At 46.8% G+C, this 22,845-nt stretch overlaps 1 protein-coding gene across 4 annotated transcripts in view; it reads left to right on the top strand.

Moving 5' to 3' along the window:
* The window catches only part of ITGA10 (integrin subunit alpha 10), a 174,722-nt gene extending 155,348 nt beyond the window's left edge, over positions 1–19,374 (top strand). For all 4 annotated transcript variants that reach the window (XM_068252234.1, XM_068252233.1, XM_068252235.1 and 1 more), the window contains 2 exons: positions 1,998–2,111; positions 18,847–19,374. In XM_068252234.1, coding sequence (XP_068108335.1) covers positions 1,998–2,111; positions 18,847–18,954 — 222 coding nt within the window. In that variant the 3' untranslated portion in view covers positions 18,955–19,374. The remainder of the gene's footprint in view (positions 1–1,997; positions 2,112–18,846) is intronic.
* Positions 19,375–22,845: the final 3,471 nt, after the last annotated feature.

Raw genomic sequence — 22,845 nt, 5'->3', positions numbered from 1 at the left:
ATAGAAAATAAGGTCATTAATAAAAACAAATATCAGCCACAAAAAGCCTAATTTGTCCTGAACAAATCAATATATAGATAATTTAGTTGTGATAATTATTTATAAAGTTATTGCCAAAGTAATCAGAGCTGAGCTGAACTGTGAAAATGACCAGGGTAGGGAAGTGGTTAAAGAGGAACTGTAACATAAAAAGATCCCCTGGGGGGTACTCACCTCGGGTGGGGGAAGCCTCCGGATCCTAATGAGGCTTCCCACGCCGTCCTCCATCCGTCAGGGGTCTCGCTGCAGCCCTCCGTGGAGTCCAGGCAGCGGTGACGTCAATATTTACCTTCCTGGCTCCTGCGCAGGCGCTCTGACGGCTGTCGGCTCCGAACTACACGGAAATACCCGATCGCCGTCGGGTCCGCTCTACTGCGCAGGCGCAAGTTTCCGGCGCCTGCGCAGTAGAGCGGACCCGAATGAGATCGGGTATTTCCGTGTAGTTCGGAATGGAAAGCCGCCACAGCGCCCCCGCTGGAGCCAGCAAAGGTAAATATTGAAATGACAGTCGGCACAGTCGCCGGCTGTTCGGAGGGCTGCGGAGAGACCCCCGTGGGACAGAGGACGGCGTGGGAAGCCTCATTAGGATCCGGAGGCTTCCCCCACCCGAGGTGAGTACCCCCCAGGGGATCTTTTGAATGTTACAGAGTCTCTTTAAAGACTTTCTATTGAAAAGGTGTGAAAATATCTCCTAAGAGAAAACTTAGGGGAAAAAGTGAATTAAATATGGGCCTGTATGCCAGCGACAGGCAAGCAGGAAAACCGGGAAGGCTCCATGCTATCCAGAACCTTCCTTCTACATGGGCAGGAATCAGACATGAAGTATGTGTCCTCACATCAGGTTCCCTTTAAAGAGGACCAAGGATTGAACTTCATCCCAATCAGTAGCTGATACCCCCTTTCCCATGAGAAATCTTTTCCTTTTCTTGAATAGATCATCAGGGGGATCTGTATGGCTGATATTGTGGTGAAACCACTCCCACAGTGTGATGTCATGACCATGGTCCTGACAGTTAGCTGTCTTTTCCCTCCTTGCATTGTGGGAAATAACGGCTTTTTCCAACTGCCAAGTATCTCCCTCTGTGCAGTGAACTCTCAGTAACGAACGTTCCGTGCAGATCATCTGGCAGAACTAAAGATGTCACCACCAGTGATACATTTCAGAATGTAAATCAGAGAGAGGAACATTTTTTTACAATAGACAAACACTGACAAAATAACATATAAATTAATATTTAAAAAAAATAAGCAACTTTATTCATTGTTATTTTCACTGCAGTTTCTGTTCCGTCCACCCAGGGCTGGTTCTAGCTACAATGGTGTCCCCGGACAAACTTAACTGGTGGCCCCCCTAAAAGACCCCTTCCACCTTCCTTAAAGTGGCATTAGGGTCCCCATTGGTGGCAAATTCCTTCCAGACCCCGAGCCAGCTGCCTTGCCCCCCAACTCACTTGGGCCCCTGCAGAATCATCAGCATGAGTGGAGACCCTCCTGTCTCTCTGTCAGTCCGTGGCTCCACACTCCCCTTCTGGCTGCATCTCCTGTGTGACCCGAGGCATGTTTTTACATAATAATGTGTGCCGGGTCACGGAAGAGAGGCGCCCCCAAGAGGATGAAGATGGGAGTGCACACACGAATGGAAGAGCACACGCTTGCCAGGACAGGTGAGCCGATACTCTGCTGAAGACCCTGCAGGGGTACCAGGGAACAAGAGTTAAGTTGTGGGGAGACTGGGGGGATTCTGCAGCCAGATTGGGGCTCTGCGACAGTTGCCCAGGTTGGTAGTACCTGCCCTGCATCCACCAAACATAGCTTGGAATTGGGCCAATCAAATTCACTTCCTGCATGAAATTTGCATATAAGCTTCATTTTTGAGCATCTGATTGACTGTTGCCAGTGTGGAGGTGGAGTTTTCCCTGATATGTCATGTGACGTTGGTCAATATCTCCTCTCTGCAGAGTGTTCTGGAGCTGCTGTATCCGGTCCTGCTGCCGCTATCACTGTGGATTCTGATTGGAAGCATTATAGGCGGCCTCCTCCTATTGGCTCTCATCATCTTCATCCTCTGGAAGGTAAGCCACATGCAGTCTACTGCCAGTCAGGGAAGCACATTAGACAAGCTTCACCCTATGGAATGCTGGACTGTGTTAAAAATAAATAAATAAATAAAAAGCTCTCCTAGTGGGAGGGTCAGTAAGTTGCAAATAACTCTGAGTTGATGCAAATGCTTGCTAATTTTATGCAAATATCAGCAGCTTCAAAATGGACCAAACAAATGCTGCCGCGGCAGTACTTGCATGGTCCATTCTCAAGCTGCAAAAATTAGCATACATATTTGCATCAACTCCGTTTTTTTGCATCACATTCATCATCCACACTAGTGACCGGTCTACTTTTACCTCCATTCTTTGTCTATAGGGCAGAAGTAACCAGAAAGAGGAATACTGATTTTTTTTTTTTTTTTTTTAGTATTTATATAGCGCTGACATCTTCCGCAGCGCTGTACAGTCATGTCGCTAACTGTCTCTCAGCGGGGCTCACAATCTAATACCTATCATAGTCATATGTCTATGTATGTATCGTGTAGTGCATGTATCGTAGTCTAGAGCCAATTTAGGGGGAAGCCAATTAACTTATGTGCATGTTTTTGGGATGTGGGAGGAAACCGGAGTGCCCTGAGGAAACCCACACAGACACGGGGAGAACATACAAACCCCTTGCAGATAGTGCCCTGTCTGGGATTTGAACTGGGGACCCAGTGCTGCAAGGCAAGAGTGCTAACCACTACGCCACTGTGCTGCCCTTGTTGCATATGCATAGGATTTTTTTGCGCACTGTAAAATGGAGCGGTTCAAAGCCTATGACTACTTCGCAGCTCATCAGTTGCACTGCGATCTCACGGACTCTGTCACAACATGCAGAACATTGCTACAAGTGCACATGCTGACGCATGACGCAGCTTATGAAGGTGCTGAATGGGTAGCATGGCGCCGTAGTGATTAGCACACTCGCTTTGCAGCGCTGGGTTCCCCAGTTCAAATCCCAGCCTAGGCACTATCTGCATGGAGTTTGTATTTTCTCCCCGTGTCTGCGTGGGTTTCCTCCGGGTACTCTGGTTTCCTCCCACACCCCAAAACAAACAGATAAGTGAATTGGCTTCCCCCTAAATTGTCCCTAGACTACGATACACACACTGCATGATACATACATAGACATAGGACTATGGTAGGGATTAGACTGTGAGCTCCTCCAAGGGACAGTCAGTGACATGACTGTGCACTCTATAAAGTGCTGCAGAAGATGTCAGCGCTATATAAATACACAATCTCTGTTAGTCGGTTAATTCTTTGCCTGCATCACATGCCCTCCCAAATGTTGATTTTGGTTGCACTACATGTACATTAAAACACAATGCAATGCTCAGTGTAAAGTTAGCTTAAATATTTTGCATTCAGGCATGTGAAACGTAGTTTATGATTACATAAAACAAATGTTCCAGCAGTCTGATGGTTTTATAAGCACATATCCCCTACACCAGCACCATAATATGTTATGTTATGCTGGGATTATACCATACAATTTTCTGTTAGATTCTCTAATGCTGGGCATACACGGTAAGTTTGTTCCTTATCAATCGAGCTGCTGATGGCTCGATTGATAATTTCCGACAGGTCCGATGACCCGCCGGATCGACTCCCTGCTCGATCCTCGTGGGCGGACAATAGCAGGGAATCGAGCGGAAGATAAGGAACGCCCGCGAGGACGAGCGGGAATCGATCCAGGCGCTGGCGGGGATGAGCCGGGATCGAGCCAGCGGCTCGATCCGGTGCATTAAAACTTACCGTGTATGCCCAGCATTAAGGTGGCCATACACTGGTCGATTTGCCATCAGATTCGACCAACAGACAGATACCTCTATGATCGAATCTGATCAGAGAGGGATCGTATGGCTGCCTTTACTGCAAACAGATTGTGAACGGTTTCAGGCTGAAATCGGTTCACAATCTGTTGTGATGGTGCCGCCGCCGCTCCCCGCCTGCATACATTACCTGCTCCGTTGGCGCGACTGCCCCCGGTCACCGCTGCTCCGTCTGCGCTCTGGTCTTCAGGTCCGGCATGCTTTACTTCTTCCAGCCCGGCAGGAAGTTTAAACAGTAGAGCACCCTCTACTGTTTAAACTTCCTGCCGGGCAGGAAGAAGTGAAGCATGCCGGAGACCAGAACGGAGACGGAGCAGCGGTGACCGGGGGCAGTCGCGCCGGCGGAGCAGGTAATGTATTGCCGCTCTATTGCGTCGGTCGTCGGGCACTCGAACGCTGCTAGCGACGCGCTCCCTACCCACGGGCGATCGATGGTAATTTTACGCACGGAGCGATCGACGGGATTGGACGAAATGGATCGAAATTCGGCGTGTAACGGGAACAATGTGACAGCAGATTCGATCCCAATGATCAAATCTGCTGTCGATCTGGCGGGAATCGGCCTAGTGTATGGCCAGCTTAAGTTCAACATGTTGGAAATGTATCTATCTTACGATCTATCTGACGAGCAATTAGGCATTGTTCTACTCAGCAGGAGATTACCAGAAGACAATGCACCAGAGATAATGACCAGACTCTACAGAAAATAATCTAATTTGCATTGTAACAGAAAATCTAATGCTGGGAATAAACGAGTCGATCCGGCGGCTTGATTAGCCGCCAGATCGACTCCCGCCGCGTCCTCACTCGTCCCCGCCGCTGTCCGGGTCGATTTCCACTCGTCCCTGCGGGTGCTTCCTTATCTTCCGCTCTATTGTCCGCCCGCAGGGATCGAGCGGGGAATCGATCCGGCGGGTCATTGGACCTGTCGGAAATTATCAATCGAGCCATCAGCGGCTCGATTGATAAGTGCGCATTATGCCTAGCATAACAGAGAAATCTAACAGAAGAATCTAACAGTAAATTGTATCGTGTAATCCCAGCATTAGACACCCTCTCGATGCACCTATTGTCCCCACCCTTTAAGAGGCCTATACACTCAGCTGATTTCTGGCCGATCGATCAATCAGAATTGATTGATCGATTGCAAATCGATTGACCAATCGACCGATTTTGATCAATTTCAATTGATCTGGCAGGCTGGAAAATCTAGGTCGATCTGTTGAGATTTCTTATCATTTTGCATTGGCCCTAATGGAAATCTGATGGCAAAAAAATGCCATCAGATTGATTTTCAATATATTTCAAACTGAAATCTATTGAAAATCTGTTCCTAGTAAAAATTTCCTAAACACATCAGATAGATCAGAAATCTATCTGATGATCTATCTGTTGCTAATCTAACGAGTGTATGGCCACCTTTAGATTGTAAGCCACTGGCAGGGCCCTCCTCCCTAATGTTTCCAGCTTGATTATGCAATCTTACTGACAATCGCCCCTCTTGTCAGTGGCTGGCTGGATGGTGTAATGGTTAAGGGCTCTGCCTCTGACGCAGGAGACCTGGGTTCGAATCTCGGCTCTACCTGTTCAGTAAGCCAGCACCTATTCAGTAGGAGACCTTGGGCAAGTCTCCCTAACACTGCTACTGCCAATAGAGCGCGTCCTAGTGGCTGCAGCTCTGGCGCTTTGAGTCCGCCAGGAGAAAAGCGCAATATAAATGTTATTTGTCTTGTCTTGTCTTGTCTTGTGGACTCGAACAGTCTCTATTTTGACCTAGGACACTGTATTGTTATCAAATCATTTGCATGATCTTGTTTTGTTGTGAGTTTCCTGTATGTCCTACCTTGTATGTTATCCCATTTATCTATTGTGCAGCGCTGCGTAATATGTTGGCGCTTTATAAATACAATAATAATAATATCTTTTATATATATGATCGGTATACCAGATATTCCATAATGAATCCACCTCCATGTTGTATGAGAGATTGAGGGTTATCTAGGTGGCGCTTATGGATAACGACTTAATCAGAGAGGGGGAAAAGAAATCCTCCTACTAATAGTCTGCTGCTACCTCACTGTGTTGGGGTACCCCTATCCCCAACTGCACACACGAAATCTTAAAACAAATAATGTGAGGAGCGCTGACAAGTTCCACAAGAATAAAATGTCTATTTATTCATCAATAAAAGTAGGAAGAAAATAAAAATATTAATATTCCAATACAATTTCGTATGGCACACACACTCTCACTGCATTCCCTCGATCATGCACCCGGAGAGCATGCTGATGAGTTTCTCAAAAATTGATGTATATAAATAAATAAAGGTGTACCCATAAAAAATGTACAAAAATCTATGATTCAAAGAATTATATGTAAAATTTGCATAAAGTGTTGATAACCATAGCTAAGGTACAATAATTGTGCAAAAGTTCCATACAGTCCCTACTTCTATTGCACTAGTCCCAATTTTTTCTTCCGGAATGTCCAGATTAAATATGAATATCCAGTCACATTTGAGTCCCATATAGGGCAATACACCACCTAACTCCTGATAAGCTAACAAGCACTACAGGATCTTACAGTTGGGGAGCTTACTGGTAGATGGAGTCTGCGCCTCAGTCCGTTCCTGCACGTCTTGTGAGTGAAAGTTCTGACCTGGGGCTCCCGCAGCAATAGTCCAGGAGGAGAGGGGGACTGTCACAGATGATCCCGACCACACCCACCCGCCGTAACGTATAGCCAGGTAAAGGTCGCAGGTCCTGTTCAGAAGCTGCTCGTCACTCCTCGTACTCTGCGGCTGCCGCTGGTTGCACTTCCTGGGTCAGGGTTCAAACCAGAGACGTCACTTCCGTGCGTCTCGCCGCTGCTTTCCTGCGTTCCAACTAGCACCAGTCTTACAGTATCCGCTGGTCTTACTTAGGAACTGGATGTTCAGCGGCAGATTATTCCAATAGATCTCATGGGGCGCCCCACTAAAATCTCATTGACATGTTTCAACACTAAACGAGTGTCTTCATCAGAATGATTGGAATTGGTCAGAAATCCCAGACACCATCCTCATATAGTTCACAGGCTCCTCCTTCCGTCCTCTCCTTAAAGTCACAGAACACTCCCAGGACTCCATAATACTACTTCAATAAAACATTTTCCTTCCTCATCTTATTTACACATATAACTTAATCTCTACAAATCCCTATGGGTTACCATGTAGGTTAAAAATTATATATTCATAATCTATTTATTTTTCCATTTCAGTGTCATCAGCATCTCCCACCCATCAGCAATTCCCCTCAGATGTCAATCAACCACTACACACCTATTCAGAATCAGAATCAGAATCAGAATTTATTATCGCCAAGTACAACGGTGGATTGTACCCGGAATTGGTTTTGGCTCATACAGGGTCGTTGGTGAAGAGACAAGAAGTAGCATACAGTTAAGCATGGCACATACATAGACATGGGACAAGCATACATAGGACAATTAAGCAGAGTGCAGCATCACATGCAGTCAAGCATGGGTCATACGTATAAACAATAAAAGCAAAAATAAAAACAGTGCAGAGCATTTCAGCATACACGTACAGTTAACGTAATACAAACATAGCAAAGCATACATTGATAACAGGAACAGAAAAGAGTGGGACTGGAGGAGCAGCCTGAGAGCTGATATGAGCGCTGCCATTTTCGGCACTGGACGCTACACAGCGACACGCTCCCAACAAGACAGGTGCTCCGATTTGTCCGCGAAAGTAGAGAGAAAGCAACTGAGAAAGCTGAGGGGCATCATGATGGAGGCGGACAGCAGAGTTCACTCGGACCAGGTTGCCCGAGGAGCAGCGGTCCCGATTTTGAGTCCGTCCGGCTGGGCAAAGAGGGCGCAGACGCAGTGGGGGCCCTGTGGGGCCAGGGTGTACCCGGGGGCACCCCTGGGTGGTGGATGTGGGGCCCGGGGACCCCCCGGCTGGGCAGCAGTGGTGGACAGGCCAGGGAGGTCTACCTTTGGTGGTTGCAGGACACAGATGCCCAGATGCTGGGCGGCAGCCAGCTCCACTGTTAAGGGAACAGCACCATCTCCGTCACCCCAGGTGTGACCAGGGGGGTCTGGTGATTCCAGCCTGAGGTGTTTCAGGGGGCTTTGGGGGCCCTGGGGGCGATGCCGGCCTGGGGTGCTACAGATGGAGGCATGCTGCGATGGAGGCAGCCTGAAGGGCCTGGAGAAGAGGAGGGCCTGGAGAAGAGGAGCTCCACGTGGGTGGCCGAGCAGGCTGGAGGCCAGTGGTGGAGAACGGAGGTGGCCAGCCGATGGTGAAGCCCTCCCCAGCTGCTGCGGCCAGGCTGATGGCAAAGCAGGGTGCAGCAGGCAGAGCGGTGGAATTCCTCTTCTGTGGGAGCGCTGCAGGCGGCGGCATCAGCGATGGTGCAGCTCCGTTCCTGCACGGCTGAGGTGGCGACGGGGATTAGGCCACGTGCTCCGCTCTGGCGTCCTGGGCTCCCAGGCAACGAGCGCAGCCTGGCGGACCACGTGGGAGGGCCGGTGGAGCAATGGACTGAGGCGGATGTCTGGTCCGGGATGGGGCGATGGTGAGGCAGGCCTCCGCGGCTGGACACTGCGCCGCCGGTACATCTCTCCAGCGCAGCTTCGGTCTTCGGAGGCAGCATTAGACAGTGAGCAATGCTCGGCCGCATGTGCTCTTCTGCCCCTCCGGCTGCGATAGCCTCCACCGGGGCCCAAAAAACCTCTGCCTCCTCGCTCTGCTCGGCAGTCTGCGATGCCCGCCCGCTCCCCAGATAGATAGGGGAGATCGGGTGGTGCAGCAACGGCGGGTTAAAGAAGAAAGAAGAAAAAAGTCCGGAGCCCTGTGGCCGTGGCGTCCGAGTCCGGCGCCATCATAAATCACTTCAAAAATCTAGATCTCATTTCAAGAATCCAAAAATTTCCATTTCTTCGTTCAGGCCCTTGGGGGCCAGGGTGTCCAGACTAAATATCCACCTACTTTCCACCCTGGACATCCTGGCAATATAATCCCCTCCCCTCGGGTCCCTAGGTACTATTTCCACCCCAAAGAAAACAATATCCTTAACCTGACAGTCGTGCATCCTCTTAAAGTGTTTGGATAGTGGATGTTCCTCCCACCGCTTCTTTGTGTTGTTAAAATGCTCACCTACCCATGTATGAAGTTCCCTCTTAGTCCTGCCGATATACTTTTTCGCACAGGGGCATATCAAGCAATATATGACCCCCCTTGTGTCACATGTAATCAGCTGGTTGATTTTGTAACTTCCATACGGCCCCTCAACTGTAGGGATCCTTCTATAACCCCATGTGCTTCTACAGTTAATGCACCTTCCACATCTGGCGAAACCGGCCTCCCCATGTATTCTCACTAGTGGGCCTACAGCTGCCATTGCCACCTTCAGACCAATGTTACCTGGTTTTCTGTAGATGAATGAAGGTTATTCGGGCAGTATCTCATTCAGGAGTCTGTCTTCCCTCAAAATTTTCCAGTGTTTACTTACAATTTTCCACACAACATTACTTTGCGAGCAGAATCTTAGATTTAATTTTAATGAATGATCCCCCAAATCCCCCCTCTGTCTTTTAACCAATAAATCCTCCCGTTGTAACAGCTCCACCTCCTGTTTTGCCTTTTCCAGAACCCCTACATTATAACCCTTCTCCCTAAATTTCTTTGTTGGCCCATCAGCTTCCTTCAAATATTCAGCATTTTCTGTACAATTTCTTTTCAGACGAATCAATTGACCTTTAGGCACATTGTTCAACCAAGATGGCAAATGGCAGCTAGTGGCCAATATGTAGCTGTTAAGACTCGTACATATCAGGCGTGTGTACAGACTGTCGTTCGCTTGATAAGAGTGAGTTTGAGCGATCCGCCGGGCGGATCGCTCAAACTCACTCTTATCAAGCGAACGACTCTGTACACACGCCCGATTTAGCAGGCGAACGACGGGACGTTCAAACGACCCGTCGTTCACGGAAATCCGACGTGTGTATGGGCCTTTAATCCTACCATCTTCTATTTGTTTTAAGATTTAGTATGAGAGCTTACCTACACTATCTGCTCATAGTATTCAATATCTGTTAACCCTCATCCTACATGGAGGTGGTAAAATTGGCCAATCAATGACCAGTCACAATTGGTTGTGTGTATCTGGCTCAGCGCTTGCGATTTGTAAACAAGGCCTTACTCTGCATGCTGTTAAAGAGAACCTGGAGCGAGAGGATATGGAGGCTGCCATTTTTATTTCCTTTTAAGCAATACCAGTTGCCTGGCTGTCCTGCTGATCCTCTGCCTCTAATACTATTAGCCATAGACCCTGAACAAGCATGCAGCAGATCAGGTGTTTGACATTGTCGGATCTGACTAGATTTGCTGCATGCTGGTTTCTGGTGTTATTCAGACACTACTGCAGTCAAACAGACCAGCAGGGCTGCCAGGCAACTGGTATTGTTTAACAGGAAATAAATATGGCAGCCTCAATATTTATTTCTTGCTTCAAGTTCACTTAAAAGGCACAGAACATTTATATTGCGCTTTTCTCCTGGTGGATTCAAAGCGCCAGAGCTGCAGCCACTAGGGCGCCCTCTATAGGCAGTAGCAGTGTTAGGGAGTCTGGCACAATGCCTCCTTACTGAATAGGTGCTGGCTTTCTAAGCAGGAAGAGCCAAGACTGGCTACCTATACTGGAAGGTGACAGCTGGCTATATATACTGGGGGGGTCATCTGGCTACCTATAGTGGGGGGTCACTTGGCATCCTATACTGGGGGAACACCTGGCTACCTTTACTGAGGGGTTGTCGTGCTATCTATTCTGGGGGGACATCTGGCTACTGCCTATAGTAGGGAGACATCCAACTACCTATACTGGAGGGACATCCGGTCACCTATACTGGGGGGGAGGGCATCCTTTCAACAGGGTGGCTGCGGTGTGGGGCCCCAAATGTATTGCTCTGCTTGGGGCCCTGTGTGGTCTTATTCCGGCTCTGGCCAAGATGTAAACCCTGGCCTCCTGTGTAAAGCTGGGCATACACAGCTCATTTTTGAGCCATTTAGATGGCTCGATAGAGAATTTCCGACATGTCCGATCTCCAGCCCGAACGTTTCACAGCTCGATTCCGGATTGCAGTGAATGGAAAAAGATAAGAAAAACTAGGTGAAGATAAGAGAATTGACTGCAGAATCGAGCGGCAAAAACAAGCCGTGTATGCCCAGCATTGGAGGCAGAGCACTTAACCATTACACTATCCAGCCACAGGTATCTATAAGAGCACAATCTGGAGAATTTGCAGTGTGAGAGTAGAGACAGCTATGCACAGCTGCCCGCCACTCCCTGCTCCGTACTGGGCACCAGCTATGCCACATATGTATATTACACTGGCACCTGTCTCAAAACAGACTCTCCCATCCTATCTGTGCATTCACACCAGCAACTGCTGCCCCTGTACACACACCAGCACAGCTTTACCACCGGGCTATTTATACATGGGGTTGTCAGATGATTGACAGAAGACACAGAACATTAATATTGTGCTTTTCTCCTGGTGGACTCAAAGCGCTTGAGCTGCAGCCACTAGGGCGCCCTCTATAGGCAGTAGCAGTGTTATGGAGTCTTGCCCAAGGCCTGCTTACTGAATGGGTGCAGCTTACTAAACAAGAAGAGCCAAGATATGAACCCAGGTCTCCTGTGTCAGAGGCACAACCAGAACCACTATTCAGAAAGTGCATTATTTCTACAGAAACAACTGTATTTCTTTACATTACTGTATTGGTAGAAGTAAAGACCAGCTGCAAGATTAAACTTTTTTTTAGCTTGATTGCGACTTTTGTCAATTTTTAGCAAAAACGTGCGATTGCCACTTAATTACTTCTGTAGTGGCGAATGCCATTAAAGGATACCTGAGGTGACATGTGACAGACATGTTGTGTTCCTTTTTTCTTTCTCTGCCTGAAAGAGTTAAATATCAGGTGTGTAAGTGGCTGACTCAGTCCTGACTCAGACAGGAAGTGACTACAGTGTGACCCTCACTGATAAGAAATTCCAACTATAAAACACTTTCCTAGCAAAAAATGGCTTCTGAAAGCAGGAAAGAGATAAAAGGGTCAATAGTTCATAGATTTTAGCTCTGGCATACTTCAATGCATATGTCATTGAGCAAAAACAATAAAACTTGAGTAGATTTAAACAAAATAAAAATGTGGAATATCTTAAGTCATTTTTAGGAGAAGGAAGATGGATACAATCATTTATTTCATAGCAAAGAAATGAGCAGCGCTACTTAAAAACAGACTAGTGCCTACCTGCAAAAGAGTGCAAGCCCCACTTGTGGGGTCGAATACACACAGAGCATACACATGACCGGTCTACCACTGGAGGATGTTGGTTTCCTGTAACAGCTTGCATGCAACCTATTAAGTACTCGTCCCTCCCACTGCGAAGAAGTCAATCCTCCATGGGAGGGGCCTAACACTAACTAAATCCTAACCTATGTATATGCATAGCCTGGGTGCGGCTAATCAAATAAAATCGAAAATTTTAAATTGCGCAAAAGGTGGATCAGCGCAACACCAGGCCGCCTCCGAATGGCCTCCATCAGAGATGCGCTGAGCCCCCCCAGGAACTACAAACGCACCTTGAACCCAAACAGAAGCTCTGCATATACACCAAAAGCATGGCCGTTAAGTGGGAGCAGCTGACCAAAAATGAATTACATTAGTACATAGCAAGGAAATGAGCAGCGCTACTTAAAAACAGACTAGTGCCTACCTGCAAAAGAGTGCAAGCCCCACTTGTGGGATATAATACACACCAAGCATACACATGACCTGTCTACCACTAGAGGAGGATGTTGGTTTCCATTAACAGCTTGCATGCAACCTATTAAGTACTCGTCCCTCCCACTGCGAAGAAGTCAATCCTACATGGGAGGGGCCTAACACTAACTAAATCCTAACCTATGTATATGCATAGCCTGGGTGCGCTACCAAGTAAAATTGAAAAATCGAAAATTGCGCAAAAGGTGCTGATACGAAGTAAAATTAAAAAATCGAAAATTGCGCAAAAGGTGCTGATACCAAGTAAAATTGGTAGCGCACCCAGGCTATGCATATACATAGGTTAGGATTTAGTTAGTGTTAGGCCCCTCCCATGGAGGATTGACTTCTTCGCAGTGGGAGGGACGAGAACTTAAAGGGAAGGTTCAGGGTGGCTCTTAAAAAAATAAAAATGCCCATCCACTTACCTGGGGCTTCCTCCAGCCGTGGGCAGCCAGGACGTGCCCTCGGCGCCGCTCCGCAGGCTCCCGGTCCCCTCCGGTGGCCGACCCGACCTGGCCAGGCCGGCTGCCAGGTCGGGCTCTTCTGCATTTCAAAATGCGCCTCACGGGGGCGCGCTGACGTCATCGGACGTCCTCCGGGCTGTATTGTGCAGGCGCAGAACTACTGCGCCTGCGCAGTACAGCCCGGAGGACGTCCGATGACGTCAGCGCGCCCCCGTGAGGCGCATTTTGAAACGCAGAAGAGCCCGACCTGGCAGCCGGCCTGGCCAGGTCGGCCACCGGAGGGGACCGGGAGCCTGCGGAGCGGCACCGAGGGCACGTCCTGGCTGCACACGGCTGGAGGAAGCCCCAGGTAAGTGGATGGGCATTTTTATTTTTTTAAGAGCCACTCTGAACCTTTCCTTTAATAGGTTGCATGCAAGCTGTTACAGGAAACTAACATCCTCCTCCAGTGGTAGACAGGTCATGTGTATGCTCGGTGTGTATTATATCCCACAAGTGGGGCTTGCACTCTTTTGCAGGTAGGCACTTGCCTGTTTTTAAGTAGCGCTGCTCATTTCCTTGCTATGTACTAATTTAATTTGTTTTTGGTCAGCTGCTCCCACTTAACAGCCATGCTTTTGGTGTATATGCAGAGCCTGTTTGGGTTCAAGGTGCGTTTGTAGTTCCTGGGGGGGCTCAGCGCATCTCTGATTGGAGGCGACCTGGTGTTGCGCTGATCCACCTTTTGCGCAACAATCATTTATTTCATTAGTTTATTTTTGCCTCGGGTGTCCTTTAAGGTGGCTATACATGTATAGACTTGGAGGCCGATCAACGATCAGATTCAATAATTATCTAATCTGGGCATGCAGTCTGCGGCACCAATTTTCATCAGACAATAAATGCAACCAATTTCGTGCTGCAATTGGCCGCATGTATCAAACATGCAGGAAAATTTTGGGCCGACCTGCTTGATTGGGTGCGCGGCAGTAACAGCATGTGATAATCAGGAACATGATGGCCGAATGTTCCCCTTAAAGTTTTATGCCCCCCAGTGCCTGTGCAGTCATACTTTACCTGTCCACACTGAGTGTACTGCACACTGAAATAAGGCTCCAGCCGCCAAACTACATTATTTTAGTCCATCCCTAGAAATAAACAATGAGATGCCAACATTTACATGTGGTTGATCAGCTCTGCTCTTTCCTAACAGTGGTGTTACAGCACTACCCAGTGGTGGAATCGCTACACAATTTCATGCCTTACCATATATTAAAAAAAAAAGTTTGCCTTCTTAAAGAGACACTGAAGCGAAAAAAAAAATGATGATATTATGATTTGTATGTGTAGCACAGCTAAGAAATAAAACATTAAGATCAGATACATCAGTGTAATTGTTTCCAGTACAAGAAGAGTTGAGAAACTCCAGTTGTTATCTCTATGCAAACAAGCCATTAAGCTCTCCGACTAATGCTGGGAATACACGTTAAGTTTTTACTTTAGATAGATGGGTTCGATAGATAAATTCCAACCTGTCGGATCTGGTCGATTCTACTTTCGTTTCGATTCTCCTTATTCAAGTGAATGTAATTGATAAGAAAAGATAAGGAATCGAGAGGGGTATCGAGCAGTGAATCGAGAGTAGAATCTATCGAAAGCGAAAACGACGGCAAAAACGCATCGTGTATTCCCGGCATAAGTTAGTCATAGAGAGGGCTGTTATCTGACTTTTATTATCTCAACTGTTCCTGGACTATTTACTTTTTCTCTGCTAGAGGAGAGGTCATTACTTCACAGACTGCTCTGAAAGACTCATTTTGAATGCTGAGTGTTGTGTAATGTGCACATATTAGAGAATGATGCAATGTTAGAAAAAAACACTATATACCTGAAAATAAAAATATGAGGATATTTCTTTGCTGCTAATCTTCTAGTAATTATTCATAGTACACAACCAATTCATTATATCATATTTTTTTTCGCTTCAGTGTCTCTTTAACCATTTACCGCCATCCTAACGTATTAAAACGTCATGCTTACCGCTATTAACAGCAACATGACGTTTTAATACGTCGCGCATTCCCGCCGCTGCTACCGCCGTGTGTCCGCCGCTACCGCCGCCATTACCGTCGGGATCCCGTGCTGGGTGATTGGGGAAGAGGACCGAACAGTCCTCTACCCAATCGCAGTGCCTGGAGTGAATGGACGTGACCGCGAACAGCGGCTACGTCCATTCACATAAACAGGAAATGTAACAGTTTAATAAAGTGTAAAAAAAAAAAAAAAAAAAAAAAAAAAGTGAACACGTCCTATGAGTGTTCACTAGCGCCATCTTGTGGCCAAAAAGTATATTACACCTACAAAATACATACATTTTCAAGTATATACACATCATTAATAAAATTACACTTCCAACCCTCCCCCCCAAAAAAAACACTTGTAAAAAAAATCAGCTTAAAAAAAAAAAAAAAATAGTTGCCTTAGGGACTCAGCTTTTTTTATTCTATATTTTATGGGGGAAAATTAATTTTAATTTATTACATAGGGGCTTGTAATTATGGCCAGAACAAACAGAAAAATAACCACTTATATTTCAAAATAATATACTGTCGCCATACATTGTGGTAGGGACATAATCTAAACGGTTTAATTATCGGGACCACTGGGCAAATAAAACGTGTTTGTTTTATCTACAGGAGAATGTTGAATTTTAAAACTATAAAGGCTGAACACTGAGAAATAATGATTTTTTTTCTTTTTTTTCTGTTTTTCTCATTAAAATGCATTTAGAATAAAAAAAAATCTTAGCAAAATGTACTATCCACAGAAAGCCTAATTGGTGGCGAAAAAAACGAGGTATAGATCATTTTCTTGTGATAAGTAGTAATAAAGTTATTAGGGAATAAAAGGGAGGAGCGCTGACAACTGAAAATTGCTCTGGTCCGTTAGGATAAAAACCCTTGGGGGTGAACTGGTTAAAACAGAAGGTTTTTGCGATTATTCAGCTTGGAGTGAAATACTGTTTTTTTTTTGTTTTTTTTTTTACAGATTTTATCTGTAACCACATGATTAAAAGAATAATAATTAGACCCAACAATAATACATGTGAGTGAAATGTTAACCCATAAGACAGATGATGAATTAACCACCCTGGCGTTCTATTAAGATCGCCAGGGCGGCTGCGGGAGGGTTTTTTTTAAATAAAAAAAAACTATTTCATGCAGCCAACTGAAAGTTGGCTGCATGAAAGCCCACTAGAGGGCGCTCCGGAGGCGTTCTTCCGATCGCCCCCGGCGCCCTTCCGATCGCCCTCGGCGCCCAGAATAAACAAGGAAGGCCGCAATGAGCGGCCTTCCTTGTTTTGCTTACATCGTCGCCATAGCGACGAGCGGAGTGACGTCATGGACGTCAGCCGACGTCCTGACGTCAGCCGACGTCCTGACGTCAGCCGCCTCCGATCCAGCCCTTAGCGCTGGCCGGAACTTTTTGTTCCGGCTACGCTGGGCTCAGGCGGCTGGGGGGACCCTCTTTCGCCGCTGCTCGCGGCGGATCGCCGCAGAGCGGCGGCGATCAGGCAGCACACGCGGCTGGCAAAGTGCCGGCTGCGTGTGCTGCTCTTTATTTGATGAAAATCGGCCCAGCAGGGCCTGAGCGGCAGCCTCCGGCGGTGATGGACGAGCTGAGATCGTCCATACCGCCCGGCTGGTTAAAAGGTCACCTGAAGTGAGAGGTATATGGAGGCTGCCATATTTATTTCCTTTTAAAGAATACCCGTTGCTTGGCAGTCCTGCTGATCTCTTTGGCTGCAGTAGTGTCTGAATCCCACACCTGAAACAAGCATGCAGCTAATCCAGTCAGACATCAGTCAGAAACACCTTATCTGCAGGCTTGTTAAGGGTCTATGGCTAAAAGTAGGCAGAGGATCAGCAGGACAGCCAGTCAATATGGAAATAAATGTCAGCCTCCATATCCCTCACTTCAGGTTCCGGTTAAGCCAGGGGTCTCAAACTCAATTTACCTGGGGGGCCGCAGGAGGCAAGGTCAGGATGAGGCTGGGCCGCATAAGGAATTTCACAATCGCTTTGCATCGCCGCCTCTGCCCGCCCCTCTCACTCTTCCTTCACAGAGAGGGGCGGGGAGAGGGGGCGATGCATGCGGCGATTGACGTCAGGAGGGGCAGAGCTGAAGTGGAAAGCTCTGCCCCTTCCAGGAAATGCCGGCGGATTGCCGCCCGGGCGATTTGGGGGCTCTGCAGCCCTCGTTTAGCGGTGGGGATGCGGCAGATTACTTGGGAGCACTGAAACGAACTATAAGGAAGCTTTTGCCGGCGAGGGCCACAAAATATTGTATCGAGGGCCGCGAGTTGGAGACCCCTGCTTTAAGCACTCTTTTGCACAAATGTGTAATGTGCGGTTGATGCAAGATTTTTTGTATAATCATCTTGTCAGGTGGGGGGGGAGGAAGGGATTGTTGCAAACAGGAGATCATTCTGGACTCTCCCCTACAAAGTTTTGTAAGAACATTTAAAGGGAAAGTTCAGGGAGGGTGGGGAAAAAATAAAAATCAATTTCCACTTACCTGGGGCTTCCTCCAGCCCGTGGCAGGCAGGAGGTGCCCTCGCCGCCGCTCCGCAGGCTCCCGGTGGTCTCCGGTGGCCGACCCGACCTGGCCAGGCCGGCTGCCAGGTCGGGCTCTTCTGCGCTCCAAGTCCTGATACTTCTGCGTCCCACGCCTCGCTCTGACGTCATCGGACGTCCGCCGGGCTGTACTGCGCATGCGCAGAACTACTGCGCATGCGCAGTACAGCCCGGCGGACGTCCGATGACGTCAGAGCGCCGGCGTGGGACGCAGAAGTATCAGGACTTGGAGCGCAGAAGAGCCCGACCTGGCAGCCGGCCTGGCCAGGTCGGGTCGGCCACCGGAGACCACCGGGAGCCTGCGGAGCGGCGGCGAGGGCACTTCCTGCCTGCCACGGGCTGGAGGAAGCCCCAGGTAAGTGGAAATTGATTTTTATTTTTTCCCCACCCTCCCTGAACCTTCCCTTTAAAGAGAAACCGTGACCAAGAATTGAGCTTCATCCCAATCAGTAGCTGATACCCTCTTTCCCATGAATAATCTATTCCTTTTCACAAACAGATCATCAGGGGACGCTGTATGGCTGATATTGTGGTGAAACCCCTCCCACAGTGTGATGAAGGACCATGGTGCTGACATCACACGGTGGGAGCCTTGTTGCATTGTGGGAAATAACAGCTGACTCCAACTGCCAAAAAAGCAAGCAGCAGCTACTTCCACTGACATCACCTGCCAGCAGTAAAAATGTCACCATGTGATGTCAGAATGTAAATCAGGGAAAGGAAAGATTTTTACAATGGGCAAACACTGACTAAATCATTTATACATAATTATTGTAAAAATGAAGCACTTTTGTTTATTACGCTATTTTCGCTGGAGTTCTTCTTTAAGCAATGTCAAACTGTCCGCAGATTTTGTTATTCATTGCCAATATTCTCTCCCTTTCTATACAAGGTAGACAGGCAGGAGCTGTAGATATACTGGGGAGCTGTCCACACATTAATTGTATTGTTTCTCTTGTTTCGTCGCAGCTTGGATTCTTTACCAGGAAGGTACAAGCTGAGGAGAAGGAGGAAGCAGCAGCAGCTGATGAGAGTCAGCATCCATCACCCACAAATGAGCCCAATTCTGCTCCATAACTTCCATCCTGGTCTTTTTAAAGATTGCAGGACTTTATTTTCCCAACTATGGGAAGGACTTCCTCTTGAAATGCTGGTTCTGGACTGATGTCCTCCAACAATTCACCAGAACAGACACTTGAATACTCAGGACATTTATACGAGTGGTAAGAAGGACCAATTTGGACACGAGAGGACCTCCAGCTTTCATGTGACCAGGGGACTTGTCTGCAGAAGGAACCAGGGCAAGGATCTCCATCAGTCCTACAGCCAGGAACCATGAGCTCCTGCTGGGAACAGGATAGACCCAGCCTTGTAATCTGGGGGTATTTATAGAAGAACACTGGACTGGGGGGTGAGGGAGCGTCATTCATGGACTCCACAACACCCGGTACAAGCTTAACATTTCACACCAATAAAGGAATATTTATATACCTCCAACCTCTGCTCCATGATCCTCTCCAGACAGACAGATGGCGCTGTTCAATAATTGCACATGAGTAATCTGAGGGGTTAGATCTAGGGGTGGTGAACCACACAAAGCATCCGCTTGTAGAGCTGTCTGCGCTGAACAGGACATGCAAATGTTCTTATATCAATAGTTTAGATGATTGGTTCATCATACTGACACCTAATAAATAAAGAGAGATACTGGTAGAACTCCTGATCAGGTTGCACCTGAAATGACTACCAACAGAGGTGTGCAGAGCCCCCTAGAGGCTAAATACACACCTTGTATTCAAAACAGATGCAAACCGTGCCCTAAACTCAGATGCAAAATGAAATGGCACATGGATTCAGCTAGCCCAGTGATCTGCAAACTTGGCTTTCCAGCTGTTAAGGAACTACAAGTCCCACAATGCATTGCAGGAGTCTGACAGCCACAGTCATTATTCATAAAGGCAAATGCATTGTTGGACTTGTAGTTCTTTAACAACTGGAGAGCCGAGTTTTCAGATCACTGAGTTAGCCATATGCAAACGTACATTTCTATACAGCAGGAGAGGTGGCAGCGCTTCCCAAGGCAGGCTGCATCTGATTGACCACCAGCATGGATGGACAGAGCCTTATGCTACGTACACACATGCGACAACGATCGTTCGTTGTAAACGACGAACAAACTTTTAATTGATGAAAGAACGACCTGAGTAAAGTTAGTTTTAAAATGTGTGTAACGATCTGATCGTTTGAAACGACTACGTGATGTAACGTTCGTTCTAACAACTATAGTCGCATGTGTGTACGCAAGGTGCGTACACACATGCAACTATAGTCGTTTGAAACGATCGTTCCCTGATCGTTTCAAACGACGATCGTTTAAAAAAAAGCAACCAACAATCATTAAGTCTAACGACGGACGAGCTAGATCGTTAAAAACTAACGATCTAGCTTGGCGGATTTTTACCAACGACGATCGTTTGCAAAAGTAGTACATCGTTGGAAACGGTCGTTCGTACTAGGCTTGACATGCGCATTTCACTATTTCTCTGTGAAACTTCTCATTTTTATGCGCAAGCGCAATAGTTGCTTTCTGTGATGTAACGTTCGTTCTAACGATCAGATCGTTACACACATTTTAAAACTAACTTTACTTAGGTCGTTCTTTCATCAATTAAAAGTTAGTTCGTCGTTGACAACGAACGATCGTTGTCGCATGTGTGTACGTAGCATCAAATGTAGGCAGGTTACACAACTTGCAACAAAATTGAGTTTGTTTTATCTGTTTTGAATGCATCTGTTTTGAGTGCAAGTGGTGTAACCTAGAATAATTAATATAATGGTTGTAGCGCTTATAGTTAATATAATTGGCAGCATTAAGTTAATATAGAGTCCGTCACTATATACCAAAAAACATATACAATAAAACTCATGCGCCTATGCATATAAAATCAATGCACCATTTATTACACATTAATGAACACATATAATATGTAATGCCAGCTTCGTTTCCCAGCTCCAGACCTAGACACACAAAGGGTCCCAGGAACAGCTGCCTAGACTACTCTGTTGGCTAATACTATATGCATGCATATACCTAAAAAATCAGTTAAAAATTGGTAAAAAAATATTTTCTTTTTCGTTTGCACATCAAACCTACAAGGTTGCTCCAAACCGCAATTCAAAACTTCATGAAAAATGGACAGTTCTCAAGTTTGTACTTATATCTCTGTGTTTCCACACTGATAGTCCACCATGTATGGGAATCAACTTTTAATGTTTAATCCTCCGCTACCACAGTAGCTGACTCACTGTTTTTACACTGATCAGCGCTGATGTTCACCAGTCTCTTCAAAAGAGAGGAGGGGATTCACAATCCTTTAGGTCTCTTTAGGTAACGGATCCACTTGAGTCCCGGCCGGCAACTCGCTGTTGGATCCCTTCGTTACAGGCTTCACACGGACTTCCGGATCAAAGAGTCTTACAACACACGGAGTCCGGGGGTGACGTCACTACACTCATAAGCCAATAGCCAACGCGTTTCGGTAGGATCCGTCTAACTTCTTCAGGGCGTATTCCTATTGGCTGTGTACCCTCTTATACTATGTATCTCACCTCTCTCCGTAGCACTCCTATTGTGTCTCTTATTGGCAGATTAGTTAAAATGCATAGATCTCAATGTCTGAGTTTAGTCCCAGTGGAACTCCACTATTCATAGTGTAAATCCACTCAGTTTCTTTCCGTGACATCTTGTCAATATTATAGTTGCCACCCCTCCAATCTTTTTCCACCTTCTGTATAGCATAGAATCTAAGAGTTTCAAGACTTTTCCCATGTTGTTCTTTAACCCTCCTGGCGGTATGAAAAATTCCGCCAGGAGGCAGCGCAGCAGTTTTTTTTTGTTTTTTTAAATCATGTAGCGAGCCCAGGCCCCCCGCCCGCTTCGATAGCCTTCGGCGATCTCAGATCAGGAAATCCCGTTCAAAGAACGGGATTTCCTGGAGGGCTTCCCCCGTCGCCATGGCGGCGGGATGACGTCATTGGGAGTCCCGATCCACCCCTCGACGCTGTCTGGCACTGATTGGCCAGGCAGCGCACGGGGTCTGGGAGGGGGGGGCGCGCCGCGACGGATAGCGGCGATCGGGCGCGGGGCGGCGGCGATCAGTGTTACCGCCAGGAAGGTTAAAATGTTTGCTAAGAAGTTGTTTTATATTCCCACTTTTAATGTTATTTATGTGCTCTCCTATCCTAGAGAGAAGTTTCCTCTTTCCTCTGCCAATGTATTGCTTCTTGCAGCCACATTCTATGATATATATCACTCTGGTGCTATTACAGTTCAGGTCTCCCTTTACATTAAATTGTTCATGTGTCACATGCGACTCAAACTCCTGTATTGGTGCATGATATTTCATACTTTTACAAGGAACACAGAATCCACATCTTTTAAAGGAGCCATTCCTTTTTCCATTCCTCTTTATCTGTGGTTCACTTACGGTAGGAGCAATTATATTCCCAATATTGTTAGCCTTATTAAAAATGTATTTTGGTTTTTCTGTTAGAATTCCACTCAGTGTATTATCTTTCTGGAGAATTTCCCAGTGTCTTTCCACTATCCTTTTTATATAATTGGATTGCTGGTTGAATTGCATCTTAATACTAGGTAGCGGATATATATCATTCCTACCTTTAGACTTTAATAAATCCTCCCGATTGTACTCCCTTATACTGCATCATCAAAGTGTAGAATGCCAGCACTCAAAAGGCAGGGGACTGGACTATCCTGTTAAAAGTGATGAATGCAGGAGTGCTTTCCCTTTAAAGTGAACATCTAGACCAAAAATCTACTCAGCAGTAGTGATGTCGCGAACCTCCGATTTTCGGTTCGCAAACCTTCATAGAAGGTTCAGTTCGCGGAAAAGTTTGCAAACCGCAATAGACTTCAATGGGGATGCGAACTTTGAAAAATAGAAAAAA

The sequence above is a fragment of the Hyperolius riggenbachi genome, chromosome 9 (genome assembly GCF_040937935.1).
Source record: "Hyperolius riggenbachi isolate aHypRig1 chromosome 9, aHypRig1.pri, whole genome shotgun sequence".
In the NCBI taxonomy this organism is placed as follows: domain Eukaryota; kingdom Metazoa; phylum Chordata; class Amphibia; order Anura; family Hyperoliidae; genus Hyperolius; species Hyperolius riggenbachi.
Note: the sequence above shows the minus strand (reverse complement) of the source record. Positions and strands in the feature narration are given on the sequence as shown.